At 47.1% G+C, this 26,501-nt stretch overlaps 2 protein-coding genes across 5 annotated transcripts in view; both read right to left on the minus strand.

The window, feature by feature from the left end:
- BICD2 (BICD cargo adaptor 2) overlaps nt 1-13,665 on the minus strand; it is a 58,290-nt gene extending 44,625 nt beyond the window's left edge. For both annotated transcript variants that reach the window (XM_030283451.4, XM_030283449.4), the window contains exon 1: nt 13,187-13,665. In XM_030283451.4, the coding sequence (XP_030139311.1) occupies nt 13,187-13,426 (240 nt within the window). In that variant the 5' untranslated portion in view covers nt 13,427-13,665. The remainder of the gene's footprint in view (nt 1-13,186) is intronic.
- A 6,894-nt stretch (nt 13,666-20,559) lies between these two features.
- On the minus strand, nt 20,560-23,872 carry LOC100217705 (antigen-presenting glycoprotein CD1d). 3 transcript variants are annotated; one of them, XM_002191333.6, is made up of 6 exons: nt 23,738-23,872; nt 22,305-22,562; nt 21,474-21,758; nt 21,084-21,368; nt 20,864-20,960; nt 20,560-20,738 (listed from the first exon to the last, which is right to left on the minus strand). In XM_002191333.6, the coding sequence occupies exons 1-6, from the start codon at nt 23,808-23,810 to the stop codon at nt 20,693-20,695; spliced, it is 1,044 nt and encodes a 347-aa protein (XP_002191369.4). In that variant the 5' UTR covers nt 23,811-23,872; the 3' UTR covers nt 20,560-20,692. The 3 variants fall into 3 exon arrangements, with proteins under 3 accessions (XP_002191369.4, XP_030139105.3, XP_030139106.3); XM_030283245.4 differs by having other exon boundaries at nt 22,305-22,565; XM_030283246.4 differs by having other exon boundaries at nt 22,305-22,481; nt 23,738-23,863.
- Nucleotides 23,873-26,501: the final 2,629 nt, after the last annotated feature.

Here is a 26,501-nt window from a genome sequence, read left to right on the forward strand (position 1 = left end):
CCACCCAGAGCTCCCTCCCAGCTCCGGCGGGACCCAGCTGGTTTGGGCAAAGATCCAGTATTGGGGACATGCCTACTTCCTGCCTTCTGGTATCAGTCTGGCCCAGTCAGCAGAGGAAGATCCCCACTGACCTCAGCTCTGCTATTCTTTGGTGACAGGGCAAGAGAGGTATCATGCTGTATTTTCTAGCACTGAGAACGCTGCTAAAGCAGATACATGACGTGCCTCAGGTGGAAGGTTGCCAGATCCCTGCCAAGAGTTCCCAGTAGCCCATTGCTGCTCAGGAGCCTGTTACAAATGTCTTCTAGTTTGGAGCAAAGTAAAATGCTCTTCCAGATTGGCACCCAGGAAAATATAATTTTTGGTCAAACAGAATTTGCTGCAGCAGTAATATGTGTTTCACATCTGCGCCGGATTAATCCAAGTTCAGGCTGGCACAGGATATCCCAAAGCCTACAGCAGTTTAACTCAGGCTAGCTTTTTCTTTAAAAGTTCAATGAAAAGTAATCATTTCTATATATAGACAAGGCTTTAAACCAAAGTTTAACCCCCTTCCTCTCCACTTCTTATCCACGTTGGGCAGTGCCTGGCATTTCTGACAGCCTTAGGCCTGAAAGATGAAGCCACTGCCCAGCTGGCTGAGCCATCTCAGTTGACTGGGAGCTAGTGATGGGAGAAAGAACTCTGTGGCATGGAAGCTGGAGAAGAAAACTGAGTGACTGATCAGATGAGGAGCCATGAGAAGTACTAGTGTCAAGGGAGAAAGCAAATCTTGTAAGGAAGAGGCAAAGAGCATGTGTCCAAGGGAAAAGATAAGAGATGACAGTCAAGACAGTGGCACAGGGTAACTGCAGCAGCAGGATCATCAGTGACTACAATGGAATTCAACAGGAAACCAAGGAAGAGGAACAAAATGGAAGTGCAGGATGAAGTAGGAGTGGGAAGAAGAGACATGAGTCTGTAAGCTGCTTGTCCACTTCAGATATGAAAGGGCAGCCTCATCCTCTTTGTGCCCTAACTGCTTCCAGTTTCTTAGCCTACGGCTGAAGTTTATCTCCTAGCCTGGAAGAAAATCTAACCAGTAATTGTGTAATTTCCTCAGGGCATTCTTTCTAAAAACTTCAAAGTTTTGAAAGTTCAACACCAAGTAGCCTGGCATTGCACTCAAGAACACCTTAGAAGAAACTCAAGAGTATATTATTAGTTATCCTCAGACATTACTACACTTCTTTGCATTCAATGTCACTGCTATCCTTGCTGCTCATTCTCAAATGAAACACTGGATACATCCATACAGGACAGATGTCTAAAGCACAATTAATCCAAAATAAAATTATGATCCCAACATAGAACTGAGAGTCACATCTTGTACTGTATGACACACTGAAGCAGACCAGTGTTACTTTTTAAGAATACAAAGAAGAATTCTGTCTCCCTAGGAGTTAATTTCATATTTAGAACTTGAATTTCAGCAAGTTGATTTGTTGCATTATAAACAGACATTAGTTTTAGGCACATGAAGGCCACAAAGTTAAAGAAAAAAAATGAAAGAAATTGAGTAAGAGGAACTCAAGCCATCCCCACAGATGTTATTCAAATTCCTCTAATATAACTTTTCCATTATTACTGCAGTCTTCTGCACTGCAAAAACAGATTTACAGATCTGAAATTTCAATACACTAGATCAGTAATCCAATAGGAACTCTAGCCATCCCCACATATGCTATTCGAATTCCTCAAACATAACTTTTCCATTATTACTGCAGTCTTCTGCACAGCAAAAACAAAGAGAAACAGACATAAACCTATTATCCACAGACCTGAAATGTCAAGACACTAGATCAGTAATCCAATAGGAAAACACTACAACTACACTCTGCTGCAGCACCAGTTCCAAAGGCAGCATTAAGACAGTTCTTAAAACACAAGTAGAGAAATTAAACAATTCAAGAGTTAAACAACCTAAGCCTGAGCACTGGAGAGCATTCCTAGGTACACAGACACCAAGTACTAGGCTGTTCCCGATAGCTCTGGAATCCTTTAGAAGTAAAATCTAGCTTTGGAGCCTCATTGAACTAAGAGGCAATGTAATAAAACTTGGATCTGCATAAACTCCACATCTCATGAAGGCTCTGTTCCCTTGTTCAGCAGTACCTACTCAAGATTAAGACCACATTCTTAATACAAAGCCTAATGTTATGTGCAGTAAGACAAAGCTAACACATGACTAGCACAGCACGGTACCAGGCAACAAATGGAGCTCAAGGCAAGAAAAATACTTTCATTAAATTAATCACTTTCTGTGGAGATGACCCTTGCCACAGAGAAGAATGATAATAAAACAAGAAAATACATTTCTCATAAAGCACACATAGAAATCTAGTGTCAACCTTAATGCTCTTTCAGGTCTATTGTAGGAAAAAGGACATACACAGCCACATTGAGAGTGGCAGATCACAGGGCTGAAAAATGCTCTTTGAAGCTAGTTCTCACAATTCCCAGAGCCAGGAACCTTAAAAGCAAACAGATGCCTCACAGAGGCTTCACCAGCCCCAAAAGCCTCCCTGGATGAGCCAGATTCCAAGATGTTCCCCAGCTGTAGTCTCTCAAACTGAGGAGCATGAAAGGAACTAATGCCTCACTATCCTCCCTGAAAGTCTTAACAATAGGGAGGTCAAAGGGAACATCAGATCAATTTTAATGTTAATGGGCTTTGTGTCACACTAAAAGGGTCCATTTGCTTCAGTCCCAATAAGGCATTTATATTTCAGAGCACTTGGCCACACAGGCTACATTAGAACAACCAGCTACAAACCAGTGGAGTAGCTTTATATATATATATATCTGTCTGTGTGTGTGTGTGTGTGTGTGTGTGTGTGTGTGTATCTGCATATAATAGCTGCTGTGTCCCATAGATTTTCTTTACTGTACTCTTATAGTTTGGATTCTACCTGTTTCCCAAGTGAAATGAGTAGGCACTTCTTGTCTCCTACAGAGAGAAAGTAAGAATAAGCTGATTTATTATTAAGTGCTCAGGTGGAAAAGTTGTCTGAAACATAACACTGCTAGGAAAGCTGCACTCTTCCTTTCCATGCAAGCCTGGAAATCAGAATATTTCAATGGGAAAGTTTTTCTCCAAACTTCCAGGACAGACCATGGTCAAGTCCACTATCCCAGCAGCCTTGACAAAAAGTCTACAACCCAGCCCACAGAGGCCCTCTCTACTTCCTAAAACCCTCCCAGATTTCAGAAAGAAGTGATCATAAGATATGTACTTAAGCCTCAGTCAAGCCATGAAAAGTCCTAGCTATAGTTTCCCTCCAATTCACTACTTTGCTTACCTCCACTGTGAACCCTGAAGGACAGAAAAGTGTTATGGCTCACATGAGTGAAAATTAATCCTGAAATACAGGATTTTCCCCACTCCAGAACCCCACAGAATCTAAAGGTAACCACAATTCATTCACATTGTTTAAGGAATTACATTAGCAGTTTACAAGTATAGAGAATTGAACGATGCAGAATACATGCAGAGGTGAGAGGGCTTCAAAATTGCCAAACATCAGAGTGATTAGTAGGATCACTGCAAAAGCCTACATGCAGGAATAAATCTATAAAACCCATGAAATGCCTGACAATGACAGATTCTTCTCTGTATTTCTTTCATAAGGGGTAATACAGTGTGACAGTAGACAGTATTCCTTCAGTCCTCCTGAAGTCCCGACGCACAGCTAATATAGCTCACATGCTCCACTCAGTAAAATGTAGATTCAGCTACTCAATCCTTCAATGTGTATTCACTGACTAAATAGAGCAGGAGGGGGTGAACTATAAAAATTAGTTCAAACTTCAGAATTTAAACTATAGGGAATATTTTAAAGCACAGTATGTAAAAAAATTACATATGTAAGCCACAAAGTTACAGAATTGTAGATACTAAAGACTAGAAGGGAGCTCTTGAAGTTATATACTCCAGCCTCCCTGCTTAAAGCAGGGTCACCACTAAAAACATGCTCAGGACATTGTCCAGTTGGGATTTCAGTGACTCCCAAGATGAAGGCCACATAACCTATGAGCAAAGAATAGAAAATATGTTACATATGGCACATTGTGTTTGTGGTTACTTATGTATGTGCTAAGGCTCAGTCTTTAGTTTTTATGGACTGCCCTGTAGCAATACAAATAATAATGGAGGCTAGAGCTGAACAACTCCACAGCTTGATTTGTTCCAAGTGACTCAAATCTGGTCTTAAAATATTTCTATGACTACTGAAGGATCTTAGAACAAGACTTTGTTTCCACTGGGGGGAGGGGGAAATGTTTTAAAACAATCCTACTCCCCAAACACTGCTCTAATTTATCCATTAAGTGCAAGTGGTCCTGTTTCCCAGGCAATAGTTTGGATATTTTGGCTTCAGCCCACCTTTAAGTAGCTTCCTGAATTGGACTCAATTAGTATAGAACATACATGCAAAAAGAAGAGGCATTAATAACCCCTAAAGAAGAAACTTGCAAAAATGCCGTATATTTTGCATTTTGTGTCTGAGTCAAATATGTCTGAAAGGCAACCTGACAGAGCTTCAGGTGGAAGCACATGTTATACTCACGCCTGTAAACTGCACCAAGAGCCAGAAGTGTCTAGTGCATCCATATGAACCTTCCTACCTGCAGATGCTCCTTATCAGCACGTCCTGAACCCTTTTCATCTATGCCAACCACTGCAACGTGAATCTTGTATTTTTTGAGTGAGAGCAATCTCTCATCAGTTTCTAAGTCACCTACATGCTGCAGTGTGGCACCTTCTGAGGGCACATCCCATCTCTGCTGCTCACTGTCACAGCACCTAGCATGCTTGCCCCAATAGACCACCTTGAGCAAGAGAATACCAAGCTATTAATGGCAAATCTGGTATAAGACCAACATCAGCTCTCCACCACTGACAGACTTATCTGGCTGCAAAGACAAATTTTCATGTGAAGCTAGCTAGCCATTTCTTGGTTAAAACGGTATACTTTCTGAAAGCATCTCCAAAAGGGAGCCAAGTGGAATTGCTTTGCACAGCTGTTGACCAGAGTGAACCAAGATACAAGTCAGACAGAAGCTTTTATTCACTTGGATAGAAGTCTCATAAAGCTACTGTATTAAAATGAGACAGAGAAAATTTCAAATCTCGACTGCTGCTGCATGATTTCTGCTTAACCAGAGACCTACATTTATTAGGTAAGTATGTTTTGGCAAGATGACCTTTCTTTATTTGATAGTATGTACCAAAGCTGAGGGCACATGCCACATGATACTCTTGTTACTGCTTGTGACCTGCTGGGGACAGTCACACTCATCCAACAATAGCCAATTCCTATTTCAGAGGCCAAATGCTCTCTCCAAATGACATAGTAGAAAACCACTAAATAATTATATACTGACTGCTTGAAAATGTATTAATTTCCTTCCTAGTATCACATTGTTAAGAAGTTTTGCCCACAGCTTCCAAGAGCTAGAGCGCTGAGTGGACTACAGATATGTCATGCTACTCAGCCACTCTGGGCACCACAACCAAATTTCTCCCTCAAAACATACATAGCCTTGTGCAGCAAGATGCAAGAAAATCCCTTCTGGTTTACAATTACCCATTCATACAAAGAACAAGCTCCACACAAATATCATTTTTCGTCATCAGAAAATACAGTGGATTTTGACCTTGGAAAATCAGATGTAGCAAATTCTCTGTGCACAGGAAGCAATGAATCTTGTTTGGTTTGGGCAGGTTGGATACCGGTTATGGTATTAGCTCAGTATAATTCTCTGCCTTGGAGCCAGAGCTAAACTACAGGCCCAGTTCCGTATAACACTGACACTGATCATGCAGAAGGACTTCCTAATGAACTTACCAATTACTGTCTCACTGCCTACAGCACAGCACTCTGCACCATGCTGGGAGCTTGCCAAGCTCCACACTGCACACTGGCAACAACTGAGGAGTGAAACAAAATAATTTAAGGAGATCAAGGACTGCAGCATGCATGGGCCATCCAGCATAACTCAGCACACCACCAGACACACCACGTGTTTCAGCAAGAGCTGTATAGGTCCTCGTATGGCACAGCTGCTTTCTGAACATGGACACAGGACTGCAGAGAATCTGCATCCATTCCCACACTGAGCTTCAACTATGCTGGGGGCAAACATTCCAAATTTGCCCCATGTCCCTGCTTGCTCAGAGCCCCATTGGCAAACCCATCTGTGGGAAAGACAAACCACACCTTTTAGAAGACTCCTCAGGTAAGTCCCCACTCCAAAGTGAGGTGAGCCTGACATCCACTGCCTGGTGTATATTTCAGCCAGAAAACAGCTGAAAAGAGAGGAGGAGGAGAGTTGTAGGCAGAAGAAGGAAGATGAGCTGGAGAATGGGGAAGAAAAGAAAAAAAAGCCACAGTTTACAGCTATTACACTTAGAACATCAGCTCTTCTCTGAAATGGAGGGTCCTCCATTCATTTGGATGGCAAAACTGATCTCATTTCCCTCTGCTGAGGTTTTGTAGACTATATTTCAAACCACACTATTTTCCTCTGTTGCTGGGTTACCAAATCTGAACAAACAATTCTCCGCACTCTGCCAAAAGCAGAGAAAGAAAGCAAATGAATGCCTGGAGTATCCATCACCCTCTGGAAGTCATCTTAGAGCCCGAAGCTGCTACAGATTAGTCACAAGCTCACATACACTTTCATGGAGTGAAAGAGGAAATGGTGAACCTATTAAGTCTGGAGGCAGTGCACAGACTTGAGAACTGTTGTTCCCACCCTCCTGCCTTCTCCTAGTAAAATCAGTCAATTCCCAAATCATTAGAATTCTCTTGCAGACTAGAAAAAAGTCTGGTCAAAGGGATATTTTGGGTATTAAGTCAAAGGGATATATTGGGTATTAATACCCCTGAAACTAGCCAGCATGTTTCCATAGATTTTGAAAGGATGAATCAAGATTTGAAATGAGGAAATCACAACAGCCCACGTGACAAAGCACCAGTGACTCTAGGTTTAAGACTTTCCGGTTCTAGGCAGGATGTCTGCCACATCAGGGGGCTGCACAAACTTCCACCTCAGGGGTGTGGGAACACACAGATATCCCCCACTTTGAAGCCCTCTGAGTTCACTACAATCCTCAGCAATACTGCTTGGAAGGAATATTCCCCTGCAGCTCCTGTACAGAGAAGCCACAAGAGTGCAGCATTTGGTCTAGTGTTTCTTATGCAAAGATGGTCTGCCTCTGTTCTCTGAACACCCAGGCAGCCTCCCATCCCACCTTCAAGTCCCAGTTCCCTGGTACCCTCATCTGAGACTGCACATTGAAGGATGCCAAATGCAAGGCTCTAATGAACAATTTATTTGTGTAAACACAAGAAATGCTACAAGAGAGACTACATCCCAGGACAGACCTCTGACAAAGCCTGACAACAATGCTGCCACTGCAGCATCCCCAGTATTGCTAATTCCCAGCAACCAGGCCAGACAGACCCTGCTTGCTGTGCAGCTGCTGTCTGTGCTGCTAAGGTAGCAGCTTCACCTCCAAGCTCAGCAGAAAGACTAGCTGAAGATGCTCTTCTCATTCCTTGTTTTCTGCTTCTTTAACACACTCTAGGTGAGGTGGTACCTGCACAGCCACATTCAACATGCCTGTGACCCAAACTGGGGTTCTGACCTAATTTAAGAACAAAACCAAAAGAAAGAAAAATAACAAAGAAAATCTGGCTCAGTTCCACAGCATAGTTTTACTGTATCCCCTCCACAGGACAGCAAACACTCAGTGCTGACACACTTCCAGGGAAAAATAGGTAGCAAATTGTACTACTGCTGCCAAACATTAAAACCTTGGGTTAAACTTAATGAAAGAGTTTAGAAACAAATTATCTAACATTTGCTGAAGGTCAGAGACACACCTCATTTTGGGCCAAGGCACAGACAAACAGCACAAACCAAAAGTAAACAATTACTTTTCCCCAAGACCCAGCTCTCAGCTGGACTACAGCAGTTTAGGGAAAACCACTTCTGCAGAAACATGTGGTTTTTTTAAATAATTCCACTTGAAGGTCCATATTATTCATCCAAATACTTATGGTTGTTCTAATACATAAGGTATTATGATAATTGCTGATAATTTTATCAGCAAAAGACCAAGAAGAACATCCAGCAATTTCATAAAATAATCTGAAATCATCACTTCAATAATATTATTTATTATTTTTAAGAAAGGCAGTTAAAGGAACACTGGCAAAGAAAATTAATTTAGTAACATAAAACATTACAGACTACTATTTCCAGTACACCAGGAAAATATGGAACGTTTAATTTTTCATATTTTGTTTTTTTCCTAAATAAGAATATGTGAGAAAATTAGCTTTTCCAAAACATGGTACTAAGTTTCTATATCACTGCAGATATCAGATTAATATCAGGGGTGCCTCTATTCTTCATATAAGGCAACTATGATTTATCAAAATATAAGAGGTTTAATTCACACAGGAAAATTTTGCCTACCCCACCCACAGCTTTCAGTCTGATTTGACAGTAGAGACAGCAATTGCGTTCTAACATTTCAAGTGTGGCAGGTGTTGAAGTCCAAGTAACACTCAGCAGTAGGTCCCCAAGACAGATTCAGGAAAGCACAAACATTTTCTATTAGTATGTGCAAAATCGCTATCAGTTTCCTAAATTCAATTTGCAGTACTTTTCCCACTCCAGATTTACATCTGTATAACCAGAATTAAATTTCACTTAAGCTAGTCTATTTAAATAAACATTTATTTTATGCATTAAACCCTTTGATTTTAACAGTGCTGCAAAGTCAGAGGCAATCTCAAACAATGTTAATGTCCTTTCCTTTCAGCAGGAATCAATACATCACCTGAATATTTATTAGGAAGAGGCTGCAGACATGTACCTGAAGCCTTAGAGGTAACACCATTATTTACCATGATTAAATACAAAGACTTGGTCAATCCAGCATTGATTCATGTGCAGAGGGACTAATCCCAGTCTGTCAGTGAGTTTGTTAGGTACCTTTAGCCTAGCTGTTTCTTCCCTCTTCGCCTTTATGTTCTTACACACAAAATGAGCACAGCAGTACAAACTGCCAAAATGCTCTGATAAATCCAGTGGGGAAACTCGCTGCTACTTCAGCAAGCAGTTTACAACGTCTGTCTACAAGGTACACAGTCCTACATGAGGTAGACAGGAAAGGTAATGATTTCTCCTTCACTTCTGAAGAAGCACAGTTTAACGTTGCATTAATAAAATGTAACATAATGAAATGCTAAACCAGCCTGGATGAAATACAATGTACCCAATTAACTAGTATATATGTAAGTCAATTAAGCAAAACTTCTGTCAGCGATCACAGATCTTCTATACCCCACCTCAATATAAACTCAAACAGCACAAGTATTACAGCCTGGAACACATCATCTCATCTGCATCATATGCCCCACTTAGGAAGCAGCAAGGTGTTATCTGAGTGTTTCTTTCAAAGTCAGCTTGCAAGATTACCCAGGAATCATCTACAGGGAAGTCATAAAATGGCATTAAAGTCAATACATGATTCTTAAAGGCAAAAAACAGAAACAAGGGCCACTGTTACCATACAAAGAAATTAAGAGCCCTGTGGAGATCATTGCCAGTACTCTTGTAAGCTTGCTCCCCCCTTAAAATCCATCTACATTACACTAACTGTGACATACTGACACGTGATTTCAGACTTTAAGGATAGACATAGTCTGTGAATTTTTGCATTGGTACAGAAATAATTAATCATAACACCCATGTTTTCCAGGGGTTTAAACACAATTCTACAACCACCAATACAACAGCCTCTTAATCAGAAAGAAGCTTTGGACAGCAGCCAGTTTCATAACTGAACTAATAGTTGGTTATAAATCTCACATCTTGAAGCAAGCCTGAAGTACTGAGCAAAGCAGATAACCTTTTTTTCAAACAAACCTTCCATGCCACATTCCCCCACAAATCATCAGGAAAGCAATAACTGAATCCTCAGACAATCACTTTTGTGAGTTGGAGTGCACAAAGGTGTGATTGTATGTAAGAAAAATGTCCCAGCTCAGGCATGTAGTCAGCCCTGTCATTTATACAATTAGCAATATTGCAAAGGATTGCATGCTGACTGACCAGCTGAAATAAAGCCTACAGAAAAAAACTTAGCTACTTCATCTCCTAGAGGGAGTAGAAAATGAATAAAGTTATATGTTCACAACACAATGTAGTATTTCACTACAAGAAAACCAGTATCTTATTTCTCTGAACTAGGGAAAACATTTATCATAATATTTACTATAGTTTGAAATTAATTCCCTTTTACAAAAGCAAAGGTGGTACTGCAAATAACAGTAAGTCTACCTGGGAAGACAGTTTGTATTTCAGTTTCATTCTGTCAAATAAAATGACAGAAGAAATGCAGCAGAAAGTACCTTTAAAAATATATCAGATCAAGTCAGCACACACATGTGAAAGAACAAATTAGAGAAAACCTGACCCCTTAAAAAGGGGTTGGTGTGAAGGCTCAGCAGCGCAAGGACAGAGCAGCTCCCCATTTTCACCAGGACAACTTGGATTGTAAATACTGAGAGTACACCGACACCTTTACCAAATGAGAGCCAAATGGCTCTGACAATGCCGTTCACACTCACCAAAGGGATACAACAGTGGAGATTAAGGCTCTGAAATTTCTGAATTTCACTGGATGGCAGGGAGGAGAATCTGGCCAGAAAGATCTGATGACTATAGCAGAAAAGCCTGTACTTTCAACAAACTGCATTACAAAGTTCCCGTGCTCTGAACCCATTTACCTACAGTATGAACAGGGCCATGATACAGGAGTTATTCATAATATCAAACTAATTAAAGCATATCCAAATCTACAATACCCAGCAGGACAGAAAACCACCGCATGCTTGCCCCACACCCTGCCTAACATGGCCTTGTGCCGCTTAGCTCTCTCAACATAGATGAACAAAGTAACCTCTATAGAGACTAAAAGGGCTGTATCTTAAAAGCCTGCATGAAGTCACAGTTAATAGGCAAGAGATGGAAAACAATTTGTTCTAGTTTCACATCAATCTCTCACATTCCCCAAGAACAACTTCAGTAACCCAAGGTGGAGTCCCTTTAGGTTGGAGCATGACATGTATTAAGTCTTGTATGCAGCGCTCCTCTAGCTGAGTGTGGGAAAAACAAGAAGTTGCATAAAACAGCAATGATGATAAACTCCTCTGAGCATACACTTCATACATCTGCTAAAGGTTTACAAGATCTACAGCAAATCAGATTCCTGCACAGCATGACAAGAAAGCTAGAGGAGCAACGCTCTTTCCCTGAGTAGGCTATCAGAGTCCCTAAGCTCTTCTCCCAGAATTGTCTGCTTCCCAGGTTTTGACTTAATTAGAGTGGGACATTAACACACAAAGCAAATCCTTCAAAATGTTAGAAGCAAAGAAGAGTGAATCATTGCTGATTCTGCCTTTTCTTTTTTCTTTTTAATCTCTTTTACAAGCTTCTCACTTGTTACAGCCCTAAAAGAATGAAAAGACAGTATCATCAAGCTTTTTTCATCTGCAAGTCAAAACATGTAATGCCCAAACACACATAGCACAGCCCGGTGACTAAAGCCACTACCTGTGACGGAGGCATCCTGCTCCCACTGTTGTGTCAGGCACTGCCTTGCTGAATGAGGTTGGGCTAGTCCCATAGCCTCTCCACGCTATGTCTCGCATTCCACCTACCGAGTTTACTGACTTTTCTCTCCCTTGAGCTCAACTCTACAACTGCCTCTGCCCTTGACTTCCAAGTTTCTGCTCCTGTATGCTGCTGTAACTGTGCTGGTCTCAAGTGGCTTTAGGAACAGCAGCATATCCGTTCAGCTTATTTAGTCAACAAGTTTATAGCCATGTAATGGCTCTTTGCTTATGCTTGTTTAATGCAATAAAAGCAAAATAAACCTTTATTTACAAGACCAAAAGATATATAGTAAGCAGGAAGGGAGGGCACTCACAAATTCAGCTGATTTTGTACCAGTCTGCTACAAGGATTTACTTTTCCTTTGAAATACTGTATTCTGATTTTACTTAAAATCCATCTCCAACTGAATAAACTAAAGCTAAGCTCCATTGAATACAATTTGTACAGGTCAAATCCACCTATATTCACCTCTTAGGCTGTATCAGATGTTTTGCAATCAAGGCAAGGCCTAAATCAGCTGAAAAGCAGCACAAGGTTTGCCAGTATGCCAAATCACCAAACCAAACAAAGCTATATGCAAACAGGTTCCCATGGGCCATGCTCTACAGTGGGCTGACAGAATCAGCTCATAAGGAGTGCGAACCACAAGTCTACATTCCTGGACAGCACTTTCCCCACATTCTACACCTAGAGATCTTGCACGAGAAAAACTTAACGTGCAAATTGCCTAATACAGAGTTTCTACTGACAAACTTTACTCTCCTGTACAGATTAGATCTGGAATTCCCCTTAAAATAGAAAGTAATTTAAAAATATGCCAACAGTAGAACCTGTACCAAAACAAAGCTATATGAACTAAAGTCTGCTGTACTATTTTAGTGGTGGTCCCCATTGAGGAAGTGATTAACACCAACGTAAGACTTCTCCTTACACACAAAAGCAGGCATATGACAGCATCGCCACCGCATCTTGGCCACGGCCCTCGCCCCCCGCCGCCTGCTTGTGTTTGGCCCGGGGGCGCGGCGGCGGCAGCCCCAACCCCGGGAGGGGCGACCCCAGCCGTGCTTCACGCCCTACAGCAGTCCTGGGGCGGCCCAAACGGAACGGGACGGAAAGAGAAAAGCGTCCACCCGTTTCCCATATCCCCCTTCAGGGGAGCGGGGCTCGGAGCAGAAAGGCCTTTTTTTCCATCCCTTCCCTCTTCTGGGCTGGCCTGCAACTAGGCACCTCGGAGCTGTCATTTTGGGGAGGGGCAACCGCTCTGCCGGAGCCAGGCCGAAGCCTGGGAACCCGCCAGTCGCCCCACAGCAGCCCCAGGGCCCCTCAAGCTGCCGGCCCCCGACTCCAAGCCAGCCCCGTTCTCACTGCTCCGCGCTGCCTTCGCCCGTGCACCCGCCACGGCCGCGCTCGGATCCAGGCCGCCCACCTGCCACCGCCCCCGCCTCACCTCCTTTAGCTGCTCCATCTCGGTGCGGATGGTCTCGTACTCCAGCTCTAGCTCTTCATACTGCTGCTTCAACTGCTGCTTCTCCTCCAGCACTGCCAGCCCGTACTCCGCCGCCTGGATCTTCTCCCGGGTGGTCTCGCCCAGCTCCTGGAAGAGACGCTTGATCTCGCTCCGCAGCCACTCGGGCTCCGACTCCATCACCAGCCGAGCGTACTCCTCCTCCTCCGTGGCCAGCGACATGTCGGCGGAGGGGCCTCCGACCGCCGAGGCGGTTGGGCGAAAGGCTGGACGCGCAGCCCTCCCAAGCTAAGTTTACCACTTCTAACAGCGGCACGGCCCGCAGACAGCTTGGGCCGGGCCTGCTCGGGCCGCCATCGACGGGCCAGGCGCGCGCTGCTGCCGCCGCAGATCCGCCCTGGAACCCGCCCGCCGCCGCCGCGCTCGCCGTAAGCGCCGAGCGCAGTGAAATCATTCAAAAGGCACGGCCGGGCCGGCGCCCCGCGGGACACTGGGAGCGGGAGTCCTCGGTTCTCGCCGCGCCGCGCGCCGGGCGGCTCGCCGGACTACAGCTCCCGGCAAACACCGCGACAAGAGGGGGTCGTGGCGGGCTGGGAGGAGCGCGACCCCTGCCGGGCGACGCGGAGTAGCGCGGCGGCGAGAGCGTAGGGCCGGCGGTGCCCGGGGGCGGCCTGGCCGGACAGCGAACGCACCCCGGGACTCCGGATATAAATTCGGGCACAGGCCCCGGGACCACGGGCACATTCCCCATGCACAGAGCCCGTGTACACACCCTGGCGGCCCGGACCACGCTCCGGAGGGCTTTCGAGGCGGGTTTGAGAGAGCGTCGGAATCGGCTGGGTATGAAGGATAGCCCGTGCACCAGAGCGTGTGTGGCGGGGAGACGTTCCGGTGCGGCGGGCGGTGCCACAGCAGCACGGAGAGGACACAGGGTCACAGGAGAAGGCTGGCACCAGCCCCACACCATACCGAGCGGGGTTCTGCATCTAGAGGTGGAATACCTGCTACAAGGCGTTCTCTGCTCACCGACAGGGACCGAGCCACGTCCCCCGAGTCATTCTGAGGATAACCACGGCCGCGGGGCAAGGTGTTCCCCTATGGCTGAGCTACCTGATGAAAGGACGGATAGATCGCATGAAGAGCCAGTGCCGTGACCAGCTATGGGACAGTGACGCTTGGGCAGCTGGACTGTGCTGCCTGCAAAGGATTTGCCAGCTTGTGAGGAAAATGCCATCAGTCTTTGCCCCAGGTTGCACCTATTGCGCATGTTTGGTGGCAAAAGCACAGGGATTGGGACACTCATTGGAGCACCGCAGGAAGAAGTGATTTCTAAAGCATAGTGATGACTGAACAGAGACAAACCTCTACTAGTTAGGCCATTGCAATTCCGAAGCAGCCTGTTATGTGTAGTAGATATAATTCGCGCCATTTCTAATATATGTGATATTGAATATTTGTTAGAGTATACATGTTTGTATTAGGATTCCCCCCCTCACCCTCACAGGCGCAGGTGAGACCGGGTGTAGATTGGAAACTGATTTACAAGTAAGAAGGGACAGCTCGCCAGGAGATGGGCCATGGCTGGGGAGATACAGAAACCCCAGGTGCTGATCGTTTGCGTGAACGACCCGGGATGGATATCATGGAAATCCTGAGGCAGATACATGTGAATACAGCGTTCCCGAATTCCCATATATTTCATCAAGGATTCAACAAACTCCGGACAGTGATTTGTTCTCCCTCATCACCAAAAAGGAAAATCTTATTAACATATGGACTCTGAATAGAAGAAAAGACTGACTGCTGAAATCTTGGCCTCAGGCGGAATTTTCCCTATAAAAACCGCTTGTGCCAGGATGGAGGTGTGTGTGGGCATGGAGGAAAACCTCTGCTGAGGCTGACTCCTTGTTGCACACCCAGGGCCGACCCCGGGCTCGGCTCTGTTCTTTCCTTGTGGCTGGCTAGATAGAATCTGATTTCAAAATAAATATTTTATTTTTCATAGTAATTTGGCTGGACAAATTTTCATTTATAACAAGCCCCCATAAAGGTGGGGGGTGTGTGTCCCTGTGGGGTGGGGAGATGCTTCACTCCCATGGTCAGAAGCCCTACAGCTTCATCATCCTTTCATACAGCAAGTGCGGCTTGGACTTTCTTCCAGTGTCAAAAACAATCAGTAATGAACTGGTGAGCAAATAGCCAGCATAATAAAAACAATTACATGTTTGAGCACTCCACAAGGTCTCAAACATGATGCAACATATTTACTCACAGCTGCAGGGTTTTTTCAAGCTACTTTGAACTTCTGCCTGCGCACTTATCCCTTTAATAAGCTGTGTCATGGTTGAATGCTGCCTGTTAGTCATGAAGCCGCCTTAGTCAATTTTTCTTCAGGGTCCTGACACTGCCTGGAGCTCCCTGTGCATCAGGTGCAGATATGCATTTGCCCTCTGAGCACTGATGTATCACTCAATCACCCAGACCTTAGAAGCAGCAAATCAATGTCCTCAGCCTGGAGTGTGCATATGAAATTGCTTTAGTTTTTCACTTTCAGAATTCTTAGTAGAAGTAATTTTCACTCTTGTGTGCCTCTGTACCATCATGACAGTCACAGAATATTTTTAGGGGTTTGAACATTCTGATTCTTTGATAAAGATAAGGGAGGAAAATAACAGCATTATTTTTTGTGTTTTTCACTCTGTTTTTCAGTATTAGGATTTCTTCATGGCCTTTTATGTTTTTCTTCTGTCTGTCCAAGCAGGTGGCATTGCTAGTCGCACCCATTCACAACTGATTCATCATTAAGATATTTTTAATACTAAATACTGGCTTATTTCCTTTCACCTCATACATTCTGAGCCTTCATTCCAGGTTTTCTCTGCAGCTCTGGGCTCAAGCACATTAACTACCCTTCAGTGCTCCTCCCTCTCCTAAACTGAAACCTACATGTAATGACTTGCTCTCAGGACACAGAACTTCAGTTCACATCCTGAATATTTCTGGGATTACAAGTGAATTGTGAGATCTGACTAGTTTGAGCGATTCATAGAGACAAGCTGATCAACTCATCATAGCACAAGGGACTTTGCTGGGTAACTTTTTTTCTAGGTCATATCTAGAACTATTGTTTTTTTCTAGGTTTCAAACTTTATTATTTTATAAACTGCCCAAGATGCAGAGGCAGAAATTATAAATACTGCGATAGCTAATTTGAAAGCATTCCTGCCCACTTTTAGAAAACTGGAGTCACATGTCAAAGTTAAGGCTCCCATCATCCTTCAAGGTAATGATGCAGGATAATAAAAGCTTGTATAATGAGTGGTGGAGTACAACCTGGCTAGTGCCCATCACCTGCTCCTGAGCACAGCCAGAGACCACTGCCCATTTCCCCAGGTCATGTCCCTGAACTCCATCAATGCAAAATCTTAGCTGGTACCTCACTGATTAAAGGTGTCATGGCCAAGTGTACTTTGGTGATACAGACTTACACAACTGTCATGGCTTGACATGGAAAAAGAATTTTCTCGGAAGGAAGAGGTCAATTTGGATATTGACAAATTGAAGGTGGACACGCCTCTGAGAACACAAAGGGGTTAAAAGCAGAATTCCCAGGAGAACTCGCTCTCTTTGGTTCTGGTCAGGGTGCAGTGCAGGACTCTCCCCTGCCCAGCCCGTGGCTGGGTGGGGGAGGAGAAAGCCTGACTGAGGTAGGCTGAAGGGTGGAGGGGGCTGGAACCCCCTGCAGATGGAAGGGTGGAGAAATCCGGGATGTCTCCGTTCCCCCCAGAGTCTCTCTCTCTAGAGAGAGAGAAAGAGACAGCGGCGGTTTGTCAGCAGTTCACCGCGGGGAAGGAGAAGAGCGGGGGGCCGCAAGGTGCCCAGCCGGGCTGTGGGAGCGGGAGCCTGGGCAGCAAGCCATCTCTGGGAGTCGGGACTTTTAACCCTTCCTGAGAAATGAAAGCTTTGTGAAATTTTTCTCCTCCTCAGTTTGAAAGAGAGGAAGAGAGACAGCTTGGACCCTGGGATGTTGGAAGGAGAAATTCTAGGTGGGAGGAGATGATGGAGTGGTTTTTTGGACTTTTTCTTGGTAGCCACAGACTGAACTGATTTTCTCCTCCAAGAGAGACTGTATTTTAGGGGGGTGCCGGTGAGCCAAAGAGACCTGCTTCAGCTGGGAAAAGACAGAAGTGGAGTGAACAGAGAAAAGTTAGGGAGGTTTTTGGTGGTGCCCCTGTCTTCAGAGAAGAAGAAGAGAAGAATATCTCTGTTCTTGGATCCTCGGCCCCAGGGGAAAATGGGGGGGACTGTTGGTCCCAAAAATGAAAAAAACTGAACTGTTGTTTTTTTCTCTCTTGGCAGAGCATCCTTGAAAGGAAAAATCCTAAAAAGCAGTCTGTCCATCCATGCACTGGTGGTGAGAGCACTGTGCATGGAAAGGAGAGGGCCACCATGGCAAACTTTTTCTCCGGGCGGTGCCATGAGTGACATGGAAGCACAGGATGTGGCAGATGTGTTTCTTGGGGGGTCTGTGGCACAGGAGGGGCTCCTCTCTCCCTCGATGGACTGAGTATCGATTGTCTGGAGGGTGGAAACCTGATTGGGGGTCCAGGTTGTGTCTCAGTGTGGTTTGTTAGAGTTGGGTGGTGGGAGGAGAAATGTTTTGAAAGGTTTTAATTTTGAATTTTGTGTGTGCTTTTTCTTCTTTTTTTTTCTTTCCTTTATAGTAGTATAGTAGTAGTAGCTTAATAAAGTTTTTTTTCCCCTTGTTATTAATCTTGGGCCTGCTTTGCTCTGTTCTCGATCACATTTCACATCATTCAATTGAGAGGTTGCATTTTCATGGGGGCACTGGCATTGTGCCAGTGTCAAACCATGACAACACCTCAGGTTTTTGGGAGAGCCTCTAAAGGAGAGGCGGACAGCAATCACCAAAGAGAGGAAGCTGACTCTCCTCTGGGGTTTGTAATCCAAAAGTTTATTGGGAGCTCATATGAGCACCAACTGCCTTCAGGGCAAACCAACAGATGAGAGCCCTGAGAGGGACTTGACACCATCTTATAAACAGGGGAGGGGAAAGGGGAGGGAATTGCCCAACGACCAATGAGGAAAACTTTGGGAGTGGCTCTGGGAAAAGGACAGGGATACCAACATATCAGAGAGGGTCAGAGGAGGGACCCCTGATCCTTGCCCAATCACTCAGCGCCCTTGGTGGAAGCTTCCAGAGGGTTGTGATGGGACGCTGGGTGACGGACACGGCACCAGGGAAGGGATGAAGGAATGACTCGGCACTTATACTGAATAAGGGGGCAGACCTGAGGAGGACTGACAAGGGCAGTCCCTCTGAGTGGAAGGAGGGGGTACAGGAATAAACCATTTGTTAAACTTAGGTATACAGAATTTGAGAATACAATAATCAAAACACAATACAACAAGAGATCATGTTTGAATGAGGGATAAAAGGTTTACAGATCAGGTAAGCTTTAATCTCTTCAGTTTATTATATCCATAAATTAATTTATTTTACAATAACGGCTTTACCCTGGAGCTCATTAGAAGTAGTTTTGATGACGTCAGTCCCCAAAGATGATAGTACCTTGTTGTCTGCCTGGCATACACACTAGCAAGAAATGTTTCTCATCGGAAGTGGGAATTGCAGGATAACCCACCCAAACAGGGAGATTTTATTGCTTTGGTATGAAATTGGGAAGTTTAAATTTTCAGGAATTTTATACACACACTTTGTATTCATACACAGATATGTGCATACAGAAAGAGGGAAACGATGTGATGACAAGGAGGTCCACAGAGCTCTAATCATTCTGGACCAAGTGGCTGGATTATTTCACCATGTCATGTCTCTCTGGCTCCCCAAGACAGGTGATGGAGCATGGCTTTGGGTTTTTAGGCAGGCCTGACAATTGCAAATATCTTCCTGTTTTTTTGCCTTTATCTTGAAATCTGGAGCTGAGGTGAGAAATGCCTTGGGCTCATCCCCGGCTCTTCAGTGCTGGGCATGACTGAGGGCTGGATGTGGGGACATGTGGAATCAGTGGGAAGCCACAGCGAGTGCTTGGAAGTGCAGGCCTGGCTTTGGATAGGGCCAAGGGCAGGGACTGGGGGTCTGGGTCAGCCCCATCACCCCACTGTGCTTGCCCCATGCCCACCTGGTGACCGGTGAGGTAGGAGGAGCACGAATGGCATTGGCGAATGGGCTGTGGCATAGCCAATGGAAGCATAAGGCAGGTGAGGCAGGGGCACCAGGGATCTACCGGGCACCAGGTGACATCAGTACAGGTCAGCATAGGCAGCTCACTTGGGCACAGTACATCAGGGACCCTGCTGGCTGCAGGCAACTGAGCAGAGATGGTGCCCAAGCAGCCTGTGGTGAAGACCTTTGGGAAGGAGCTGTCCTGTAGCAGCCCATGAAGATCCACACCTGCAGAGATCCACCTGCAGTGTTTGGAGGAGTCCAATGCCATAGAAGGTGGGTGTGCCTGAGAGAGACTGTGACCCTATGGAGACACTGTCCTGGAGCAGGTTCCTGGAAGAACCTGTGACCCTGAGGGGAATCTACACTGGAGCAGCCTATTCCTAAAGGAGTGACCCCATAGAAAGGACCCATGTTGGAGCAGTTTGTGAAGAACTGCAGCCTATGGAAAGGACTTATGCTGGAGACATTTGTGCAAGACTGTCTCCTGTGAGTGGGACTTCACACTGGTGCAGAGTGAGAGGAAGAAGCAATGGACAATACAAAATGAACTGATGACAATCCTGCATTGGGATGTGTTGCTCAGTCTCCCAGAGGCTCAACATGGCTCTTTCATGGCTGTCAGGCATAGTGGAAGGGTGACAATCCCCCATCCTTCCAGCTTTTACAGAGACAGAAGGCAAGCATGGGGACAGGAGTCAGATGTGGAGGAGATCTTAATCTAAAACCATTCTGGAATGAGGGTGAGATCAGCCCTGGAGGTGGAGCAGTTCAATGTGCTCAAAATGTGTCAGGGATGTCAGCGGGGTTACTTGGTTCCCCCTTTCCCTTCTCTCCCCAGTGAAAGAGCTCACATCTCTCCATCTCTCCCTGATTTGTGGCCTCCATCCCACATCTCACTCAGCAACACCACAGGGTTTGGCCTTGGGCTGTAATTGCCCTTTCAGGAACAGACACTGGTCATGGGAGAGATGTGGGAGAGGCTGCCAGAGGACAGGCTTCTCCTGACGTGCCAGGTGGAGACTAACCAGAGCCCAGGAAAAGGAAGAGTCTCTGGCTGCAATATGGAGTCTCTGTAGAGTGCTGAGGGGTTTCCTGAGAAAATCTCCTGAGGGGGAAGAAGGGTGAGAGACACAGGAGGCATATGTATCAGAGGAAGTTTGTAGCTGTTTAATGCGGTGGTTTTCCAGGAAAAAACCATGTTAGTGCTGATGAGTAAGGGGTGGTACATGAAGTAGGAATGGAGAGCAAGCAGCTGTTGCTGTGTGGGCAATCAGGCCTCAAATGATGAATTCCTGGGTCTCCCACGTAGCCACGTTACCTTTCCTGCAAAGGGTATGTGTGAGCTGTGGTTGACAGTCAGGGAGTTCACCCCTACAGAGCTGCTGCAACCCCTGGACCAACCTATATGCCCATAAATCTTACTGCAGGTGATGGGAGGGAGAGCTCACCTGCACTTCCACCACCAAAATCCCCCAGCAAAGGCTGTGGCCACAAGAAGCAGTACCGCAATGGTGATGCTGATGGTTGGAGCTGCGCTGCGGTTTTCTGGGACAGGGAGAGAAGAGGGTGACTGTGTGAGGGTGGCAGCACCAGCCAGGAGCTGCCCCTCACAGGGCCAGTGCCTGCTATCTGCAGCCTGCACCACCATCCTCCGTGGGTGGCACCTACCCCATGGGATGAGAAGGCTGCGGGTGCCCAGGCTGCGATGGCGCACACGGCAGACATAGCTGTGCCCATCACGGGGGGCCACAGCCAGGACGCTGCGGAGCTGGTAGGTGAGGTCAGCGTTGGGCAGGATGGTGCTGGTGTTGAGTGCTGGGCCTGGAGGCACCTCTTGGCCATCCCGCAGCCAGGCCACACTGATGGGACGGGGATAGAAGCCAGTGACATGGCAAACAAGCAGCAGCTGGTCTAGGCTGGGGGTGCGGGCGAAGACCGTGGCCAGAGGCAGCTCTGGGGATTGAGAGCAAAGGGATGGAGTAAGCACTCGTGAGGCACGGCTGGGCCCCAGTGTGGTGGGGCTTTGGGGTGGCTGTGGCAGAGTTAGGGTGGTCTCACCTTGTCTCTCTAGAATTTCCTTCCCATACCTCTTCAGGGTGAGGAAGTTGCTCTGACATATCCAGACAGAGAGAAGATACTCCAGGAGTATTCTAAGAGACTTATTCCTGTTGAGGCTCTTGCTGGCCAGTTCTGCCAGCTGGGATGGCTGCTGGGCTTCCCAGCCCCGTTTATCTACCTGAAAAGCTGTGAGGTCTCTGCCGTCCCAGCCAACATTCAGGAAGCTCTGGCTCGTTGTATTGGGGTACAGCACACAGCCTGCACGGAGCTGAACCACCAATGGGTCTGTCAACGGCAAAGCCAATGGAGAGGTCCAATGAGTGTGTGAAATGTGGGTGGCATGAGGTGGGATGTGTCTGAGAGTACATACAGGGATGCAGTGGAAAGCAGGGTGCAATGAGCAGTAGAGGGTAGGGCCATGCTTCAGGAGACCCCAGACACCCTGCAAGCCGTCAGATCCCTTGGAAAAATGGAGTGGATACCATTGTGGGGTGCTTGCTTAAAAAGTATTCTGTCCCCCAAAGTATTTGCCCCCAGTTTTCTCTTCTATGATCTTTTCTGTGTCAATCCTTCAGCTCCAGTAAATTTGGTGGCAGCTCCCTGACATATAGAGGGGTTCCTTGTGCCAGATGGCAGAAGCCCCAAGGTGTATTTTTGGTCTGCTGCCCTACCCACTCCTGCTAGTCATATACCCCAGCAGCTGCACTGTTTCAGGAGCTGTTGCACCCTGTGAGACCCACCCTCCCAGATGCCATCCTGGTGGGGAGGAGGCCACAGCCAAAACCTGGGGAGAAGGACTAGGGCTCTGGCTGGGCTCGTTTCTGTACTCACAGTGCTGTTTTGTCTGCTGAACTCCGTCATGCACAAATCGGATTATATTGCGCAAAGCAATTTTGTACTGGGACATAATCTTTTCCCCATCGTCTTCAGCTGCAGCCTGGCTGACCCAGGGCCAGTAGAAGTGGATGCTCCAGTTGTCTGGATCCAGTGCTAAGATGGCTATATCCCCTGCAAGTGCCACACATGACACCTCAGCAGAGCTGATGTTGGCAAAGATGCTAGTCAGGAGGTACTGGATAACCTGTGGCTCTGCTAGGAGAGAGGATGGAGAAAGAAAAGGGTGCAGGAAGGAGATGAGTGGAGGTGCTAAAGGGGAAACGTGAAGTGGAGGTGCTGGAGGGGGAACAGGGGATCCAGACTAGATAATAGGAAAGACATTTTTAAAGTGAGGAGTAGTGAGACACTGGTTACATCCCTGGATACATTCAAGGCCAGGTTGTTGGGGCTCTGAGCAGGGAAGGTGTCCCTGCCCATGGCAGAGGTGTTGGACTAAATGGCCTTTAAAGGTCCTTTTCACCCCAAATCATTCTGTGCCTCTATGATTCTATGCTCTTCATCCTGCTCAGGGCTGCTTTCCTGTCTGAACTTCCTCTGACTTCACTGCTCTTTTTCCTTCTCTATTTTACTTTAGCAAAGTGGTTGTTTCCTGCAGAGATTTTAGGCATTTTGTCACCTCCCTTTCATTCCTCCCTTCTGGCCACAGCTGCTGTCTGACTGTGCAGAGCAGATGAAGGGGCACCTTGCTGCTCGTTTGGGGTCATGTTTCCCCCCAGGAGAAGCACCTGTGCCAGGACGTATATCTGCCAAAGAGCTGCACACGGTACAGAGGATATGGAGGATGGTTCATAGGAAAGAATATTTTGTCCAGGTTTAGGGCTCCCTGATAGAGCCAAGACACTAGCCCAGCCTAGAGATCAGTCCTGACTTTCTGTGTCTGATGCTGCCTGCCCCGGAAGCATAAGGTCTCACAGGGTTGTGGTAGAACTCTCTGTGTGACAGCAGTGCCCAAAAAACCCTCTGGCAGGTGCAGCTCCCTAACGAACAAGAGGCTGCTGGAAGAGGCCCTCAGCACCACGTGGAACTGAGATCTGCTTGGCACCCATGGGGTCCCTTGCAGGGGAAGGTCATCTTGCAGGGTAACTCAGCACCTAAGGCCTGGCTGGGGACCACTGTTGCCTCTTCTGCTTGTGTGCCCAAGGCTCTGTGTTGGAGCTGGTGAGGCAGGACCAGTGAGGGGGGACAGGGACAAAGCATGTTTGAGTTGTGCATGATGGGAAGTGGCCCTCTGATGCTGGGAATCATTCATGCCCCCATATGGCACAGTGACCTGGCCATGCCTCCCCTGAGCAGAACTTGTGGGGTCCTCTGACAGGGCAAGGGCGGGGGGGTAAGAACGGTGGAGGTGAGCCAGGTCTCCCACTTACCCTCTGAGTCTGCCCACATCCCAGGGAGGAGGATCGGGAGAAAGAGGAAGAGGAGGAGGTGAGGGGGCTGCATGGTGCATGCAGCAACGCTGCAGAAGCAGCAGCAGCGACTGTGGGAGGAGGAAGAACTTGTGGGAACCTAAGCTTTCAACCCAGCCCAGCAGCCACTGCGGTGGCTCCCCACCAATTGGAGAATCAGTGTATCAAGGGAGGGGCCCAGACGTCTCAAGTTGAGGGTTGAGATGGTGTGTGATGGACAGAAGCTGAAATAAGGTCTTGAGCATGAAGTGCCCTGACAGGCTGAGTCTGGGAAAAGCCCAGCCAGAAGGAGAAGTCAGGGAAAGACAGAGCCAGGAAACAGCACTAGGAAAAAAGATATTCAAGCATCTAAGCTGGGTTTTCCTAACTCCCCCTTCCAACCAATATTACATTGTCCTATCCCTGTTCTTGTGGGATGCATCAGCACCAATGCAGGCAAGAATGGCTTTTGGATTTCAGACCTGACTGGAGAAAGATGGTTGCTGTCTTCTCAACCCCTACATAGGGAGAAGGGATACCCCCTCCCACTCCTGGCACCTCCAGCTCAGGCTGCTCCTGAATCACTTGCCTAATTCTGGGGAGGAGATAACAAGCTGTTCCGTCTAGACCAAAGCTGTAGGACACTGCTGGGGAGCCCAAGCTCTGCTCTAAACACCTGGGGATGGGCCTAGCAACTCCCCTTTCCTTCCAACCAGCTTTGATGAGGAATCTGTTCCCCCTCCCCAAGAGCCCCTTGTACATGGGAACACATGGTGGAAATGGTGGGAGCCATCCCCCTGCTCTGTCCCCACTGGCACCAGTGTCCAGTGCTGGAGGGATCATGGAGTGACCAGAGTCAGCCTCTCCCCACAATGTCCCCAGTCGACTGCTCCTCTGCAACTCCTCCCTTCAACATGCAGCTTCTCTTCCCCTTTTATGGGTAGTGCCTGCACTGGGGGCGAAGGCAGAGCTAAAACCACAAGCAAGGGCAAGTTTCAGGGGTGCACCTTGGTAGTGTCCTATGACACTGAATACTTTTGTTTCCATGGAGCTGTCCCAGAGAGAAGTAGGGATGCTGTGGCAGCCTGGTAGGCCCAGAAATGACACCAACTTCCCCAGCAGCATGACGCAGGGGATGTCCAGCTATGCCACCACAAGGTCCACATCCCTCTCACTAGTCCTAGACCCAGAGGAGACCGTTTGCCTGTCAGGATGGCAAAGCGCAGCCATGAGGCAGCCAGGGAGGGAAGAGACAAGGGGGCTTTTGTCTCTGCAGTCCTGTAAGGTGCACTTGTCCCCATGGTCTCCCCTGAGATGACGGCTGATCACTTCTTGCTGAGCAGCTGAGAGGCCATTCCCAGCCCTCTGTCCTGTGCAGCCCTCCCTCCTGTGAGTTGTCCAAGTTGCTCATAGGACAGGAGCAGGCATCTGGCTTGTGTGGGTGGTCACAATGTGTTCAGCCCCCTTGGAAATTCCTCCAAATGTCTCCCACTGCCTCAGTGAGTCTGCTTTAAAGTTCTGCTTTAGCCCTTCCACTTCTCTATTGAATGTCCTTCTCATGTTTGGAGGTTTTTTCACTTCCTTTTTTGCTCACAACTTCTTCCTTAATTTTGTCACTTTTCTGGTCTAAAAATGACCCAAGGAGACAGAGGGCTGTTGGTCCACACAGACCATTGGTCCTCAGAGTCTTCTCAAGTGACCATGGTCCTCAGAGTCACCCCCAGGTTACCACTGGTCCCCACAGTTTCCTCTGGTGATATTGGTCCTTACAGTCCTCTCATGTGATTACTGGTCCTCACTTCCCCCCTGCCGTAGAGCACTATAGGACTTTGAAGTTCTCATGTGGCCAGTGGTCCCCAAAGACTCCACAGGTGACATTGGTCCTTGCAATCTCCCCTGAGGTGAAGTCTATAACCCCCCACCCCCCCGCAAGCTGTGCCCGAGTGAGTTGTAGTGGAGTGGACAGGGAAGCAGTGCCTCTGGGTGCCATACTGGGTGGGTGGGTGAGCAGCAGCGACCACTGCACTGGGCTGTGATTAGGTGCCTTAGGAACCCCCTAAAAATGCCTGGGTGGGGTGTGTTATTGTGAGGTCTCTTAAGGGATGTGAGCAGACACTTGCAGAAACTCCCCTGGTACAAGGTGTTTGTGGGTGTGGTACTGTAGGGTCTCTTGGGAGGTCGTTCACATGAACAGCTTTCCTCAACAGGTTTCCTCACTGGCTGCACCTGATCTCCAGGTCTGCCTGGTACTGTGAGTGCTGCAGGATGTTCCACTCTGCTTGGGAAAAGGGATTGCCCCATTTTCCCTGTGGATGCCAAGGCTGCAGAGAGGCATGCCCACACCTAAGCATTTCATCTGCCTGTCCCAAGTCAGCAGCGGCTGGGAGAGGCTTGGTGTCACTCCTCTTGCAGTGTGATCCTTGAGCCCCATGATGCCAGCAGGTGACTCTGGCTGCCAGGGAAATGCAGTCCTTACCACAGCATTGTGGTTTCCAGGCTCTGTCCAAGGGAGAACAAACACCATTTGATTTGTGGGGGATATGGCCACAAGCCAGCCAGGTTTTCTGGCTTGCCATGGCTGGACTTATCCTGGGAAACTGCAGGAAGTTGTCCACTGAAACCAAACCTTTTGAAGCTACATGTTCAAGTTGATTTGGAGCATGAACTACATGACTTGCTGTGTGTGTGTGAACTCTGCTATCTTTCACGGGACAGGGGCTTCTTTTTTCTCCTTTATTGGAAGCCT

This window comes from Taeniopygia guttata, chromosome 12 (genome assembly GCF_048771995.1).
Source record: "Taeniopygia guttata chromosome 12, bTaeGut7.mat, whole genome shotgun sequence".
NCBI lineage: Eukaryota > Metazoa > Chordata > Aves > Passeriformes > Estrildidae > Taeniopygia > Taeniopygia guttata.

What these genes read in the sequence shown, in the direction of transcription:
- LOC100217705 (XM_030283245.4), bottom strand. Translation starts at nt 23,810, where the DNA reads ATGCAGCCCCCTCACCTCCTCCTCTTCCTCTTTCTCCCGATCCTCCTC. An exon ending in GGAAATTCTAGAGAGACAAG is followed by an intron (nt 21,369 to 21,473) that starts GTGAGACCACCC and finishes CTCAATCCCCAG; the next exon opens with AGCTGCCTCTGGCCACGGTC. An exon ending in TTTTGGTGGTGGAAGTGCAG is followed by an intron (nt 20,739 to 20,863) that starts GTGAGCTCTCCC and finishes TACCCTTTGCAG; the next exon opens with GAAAGGTAACGTGGCTACGT.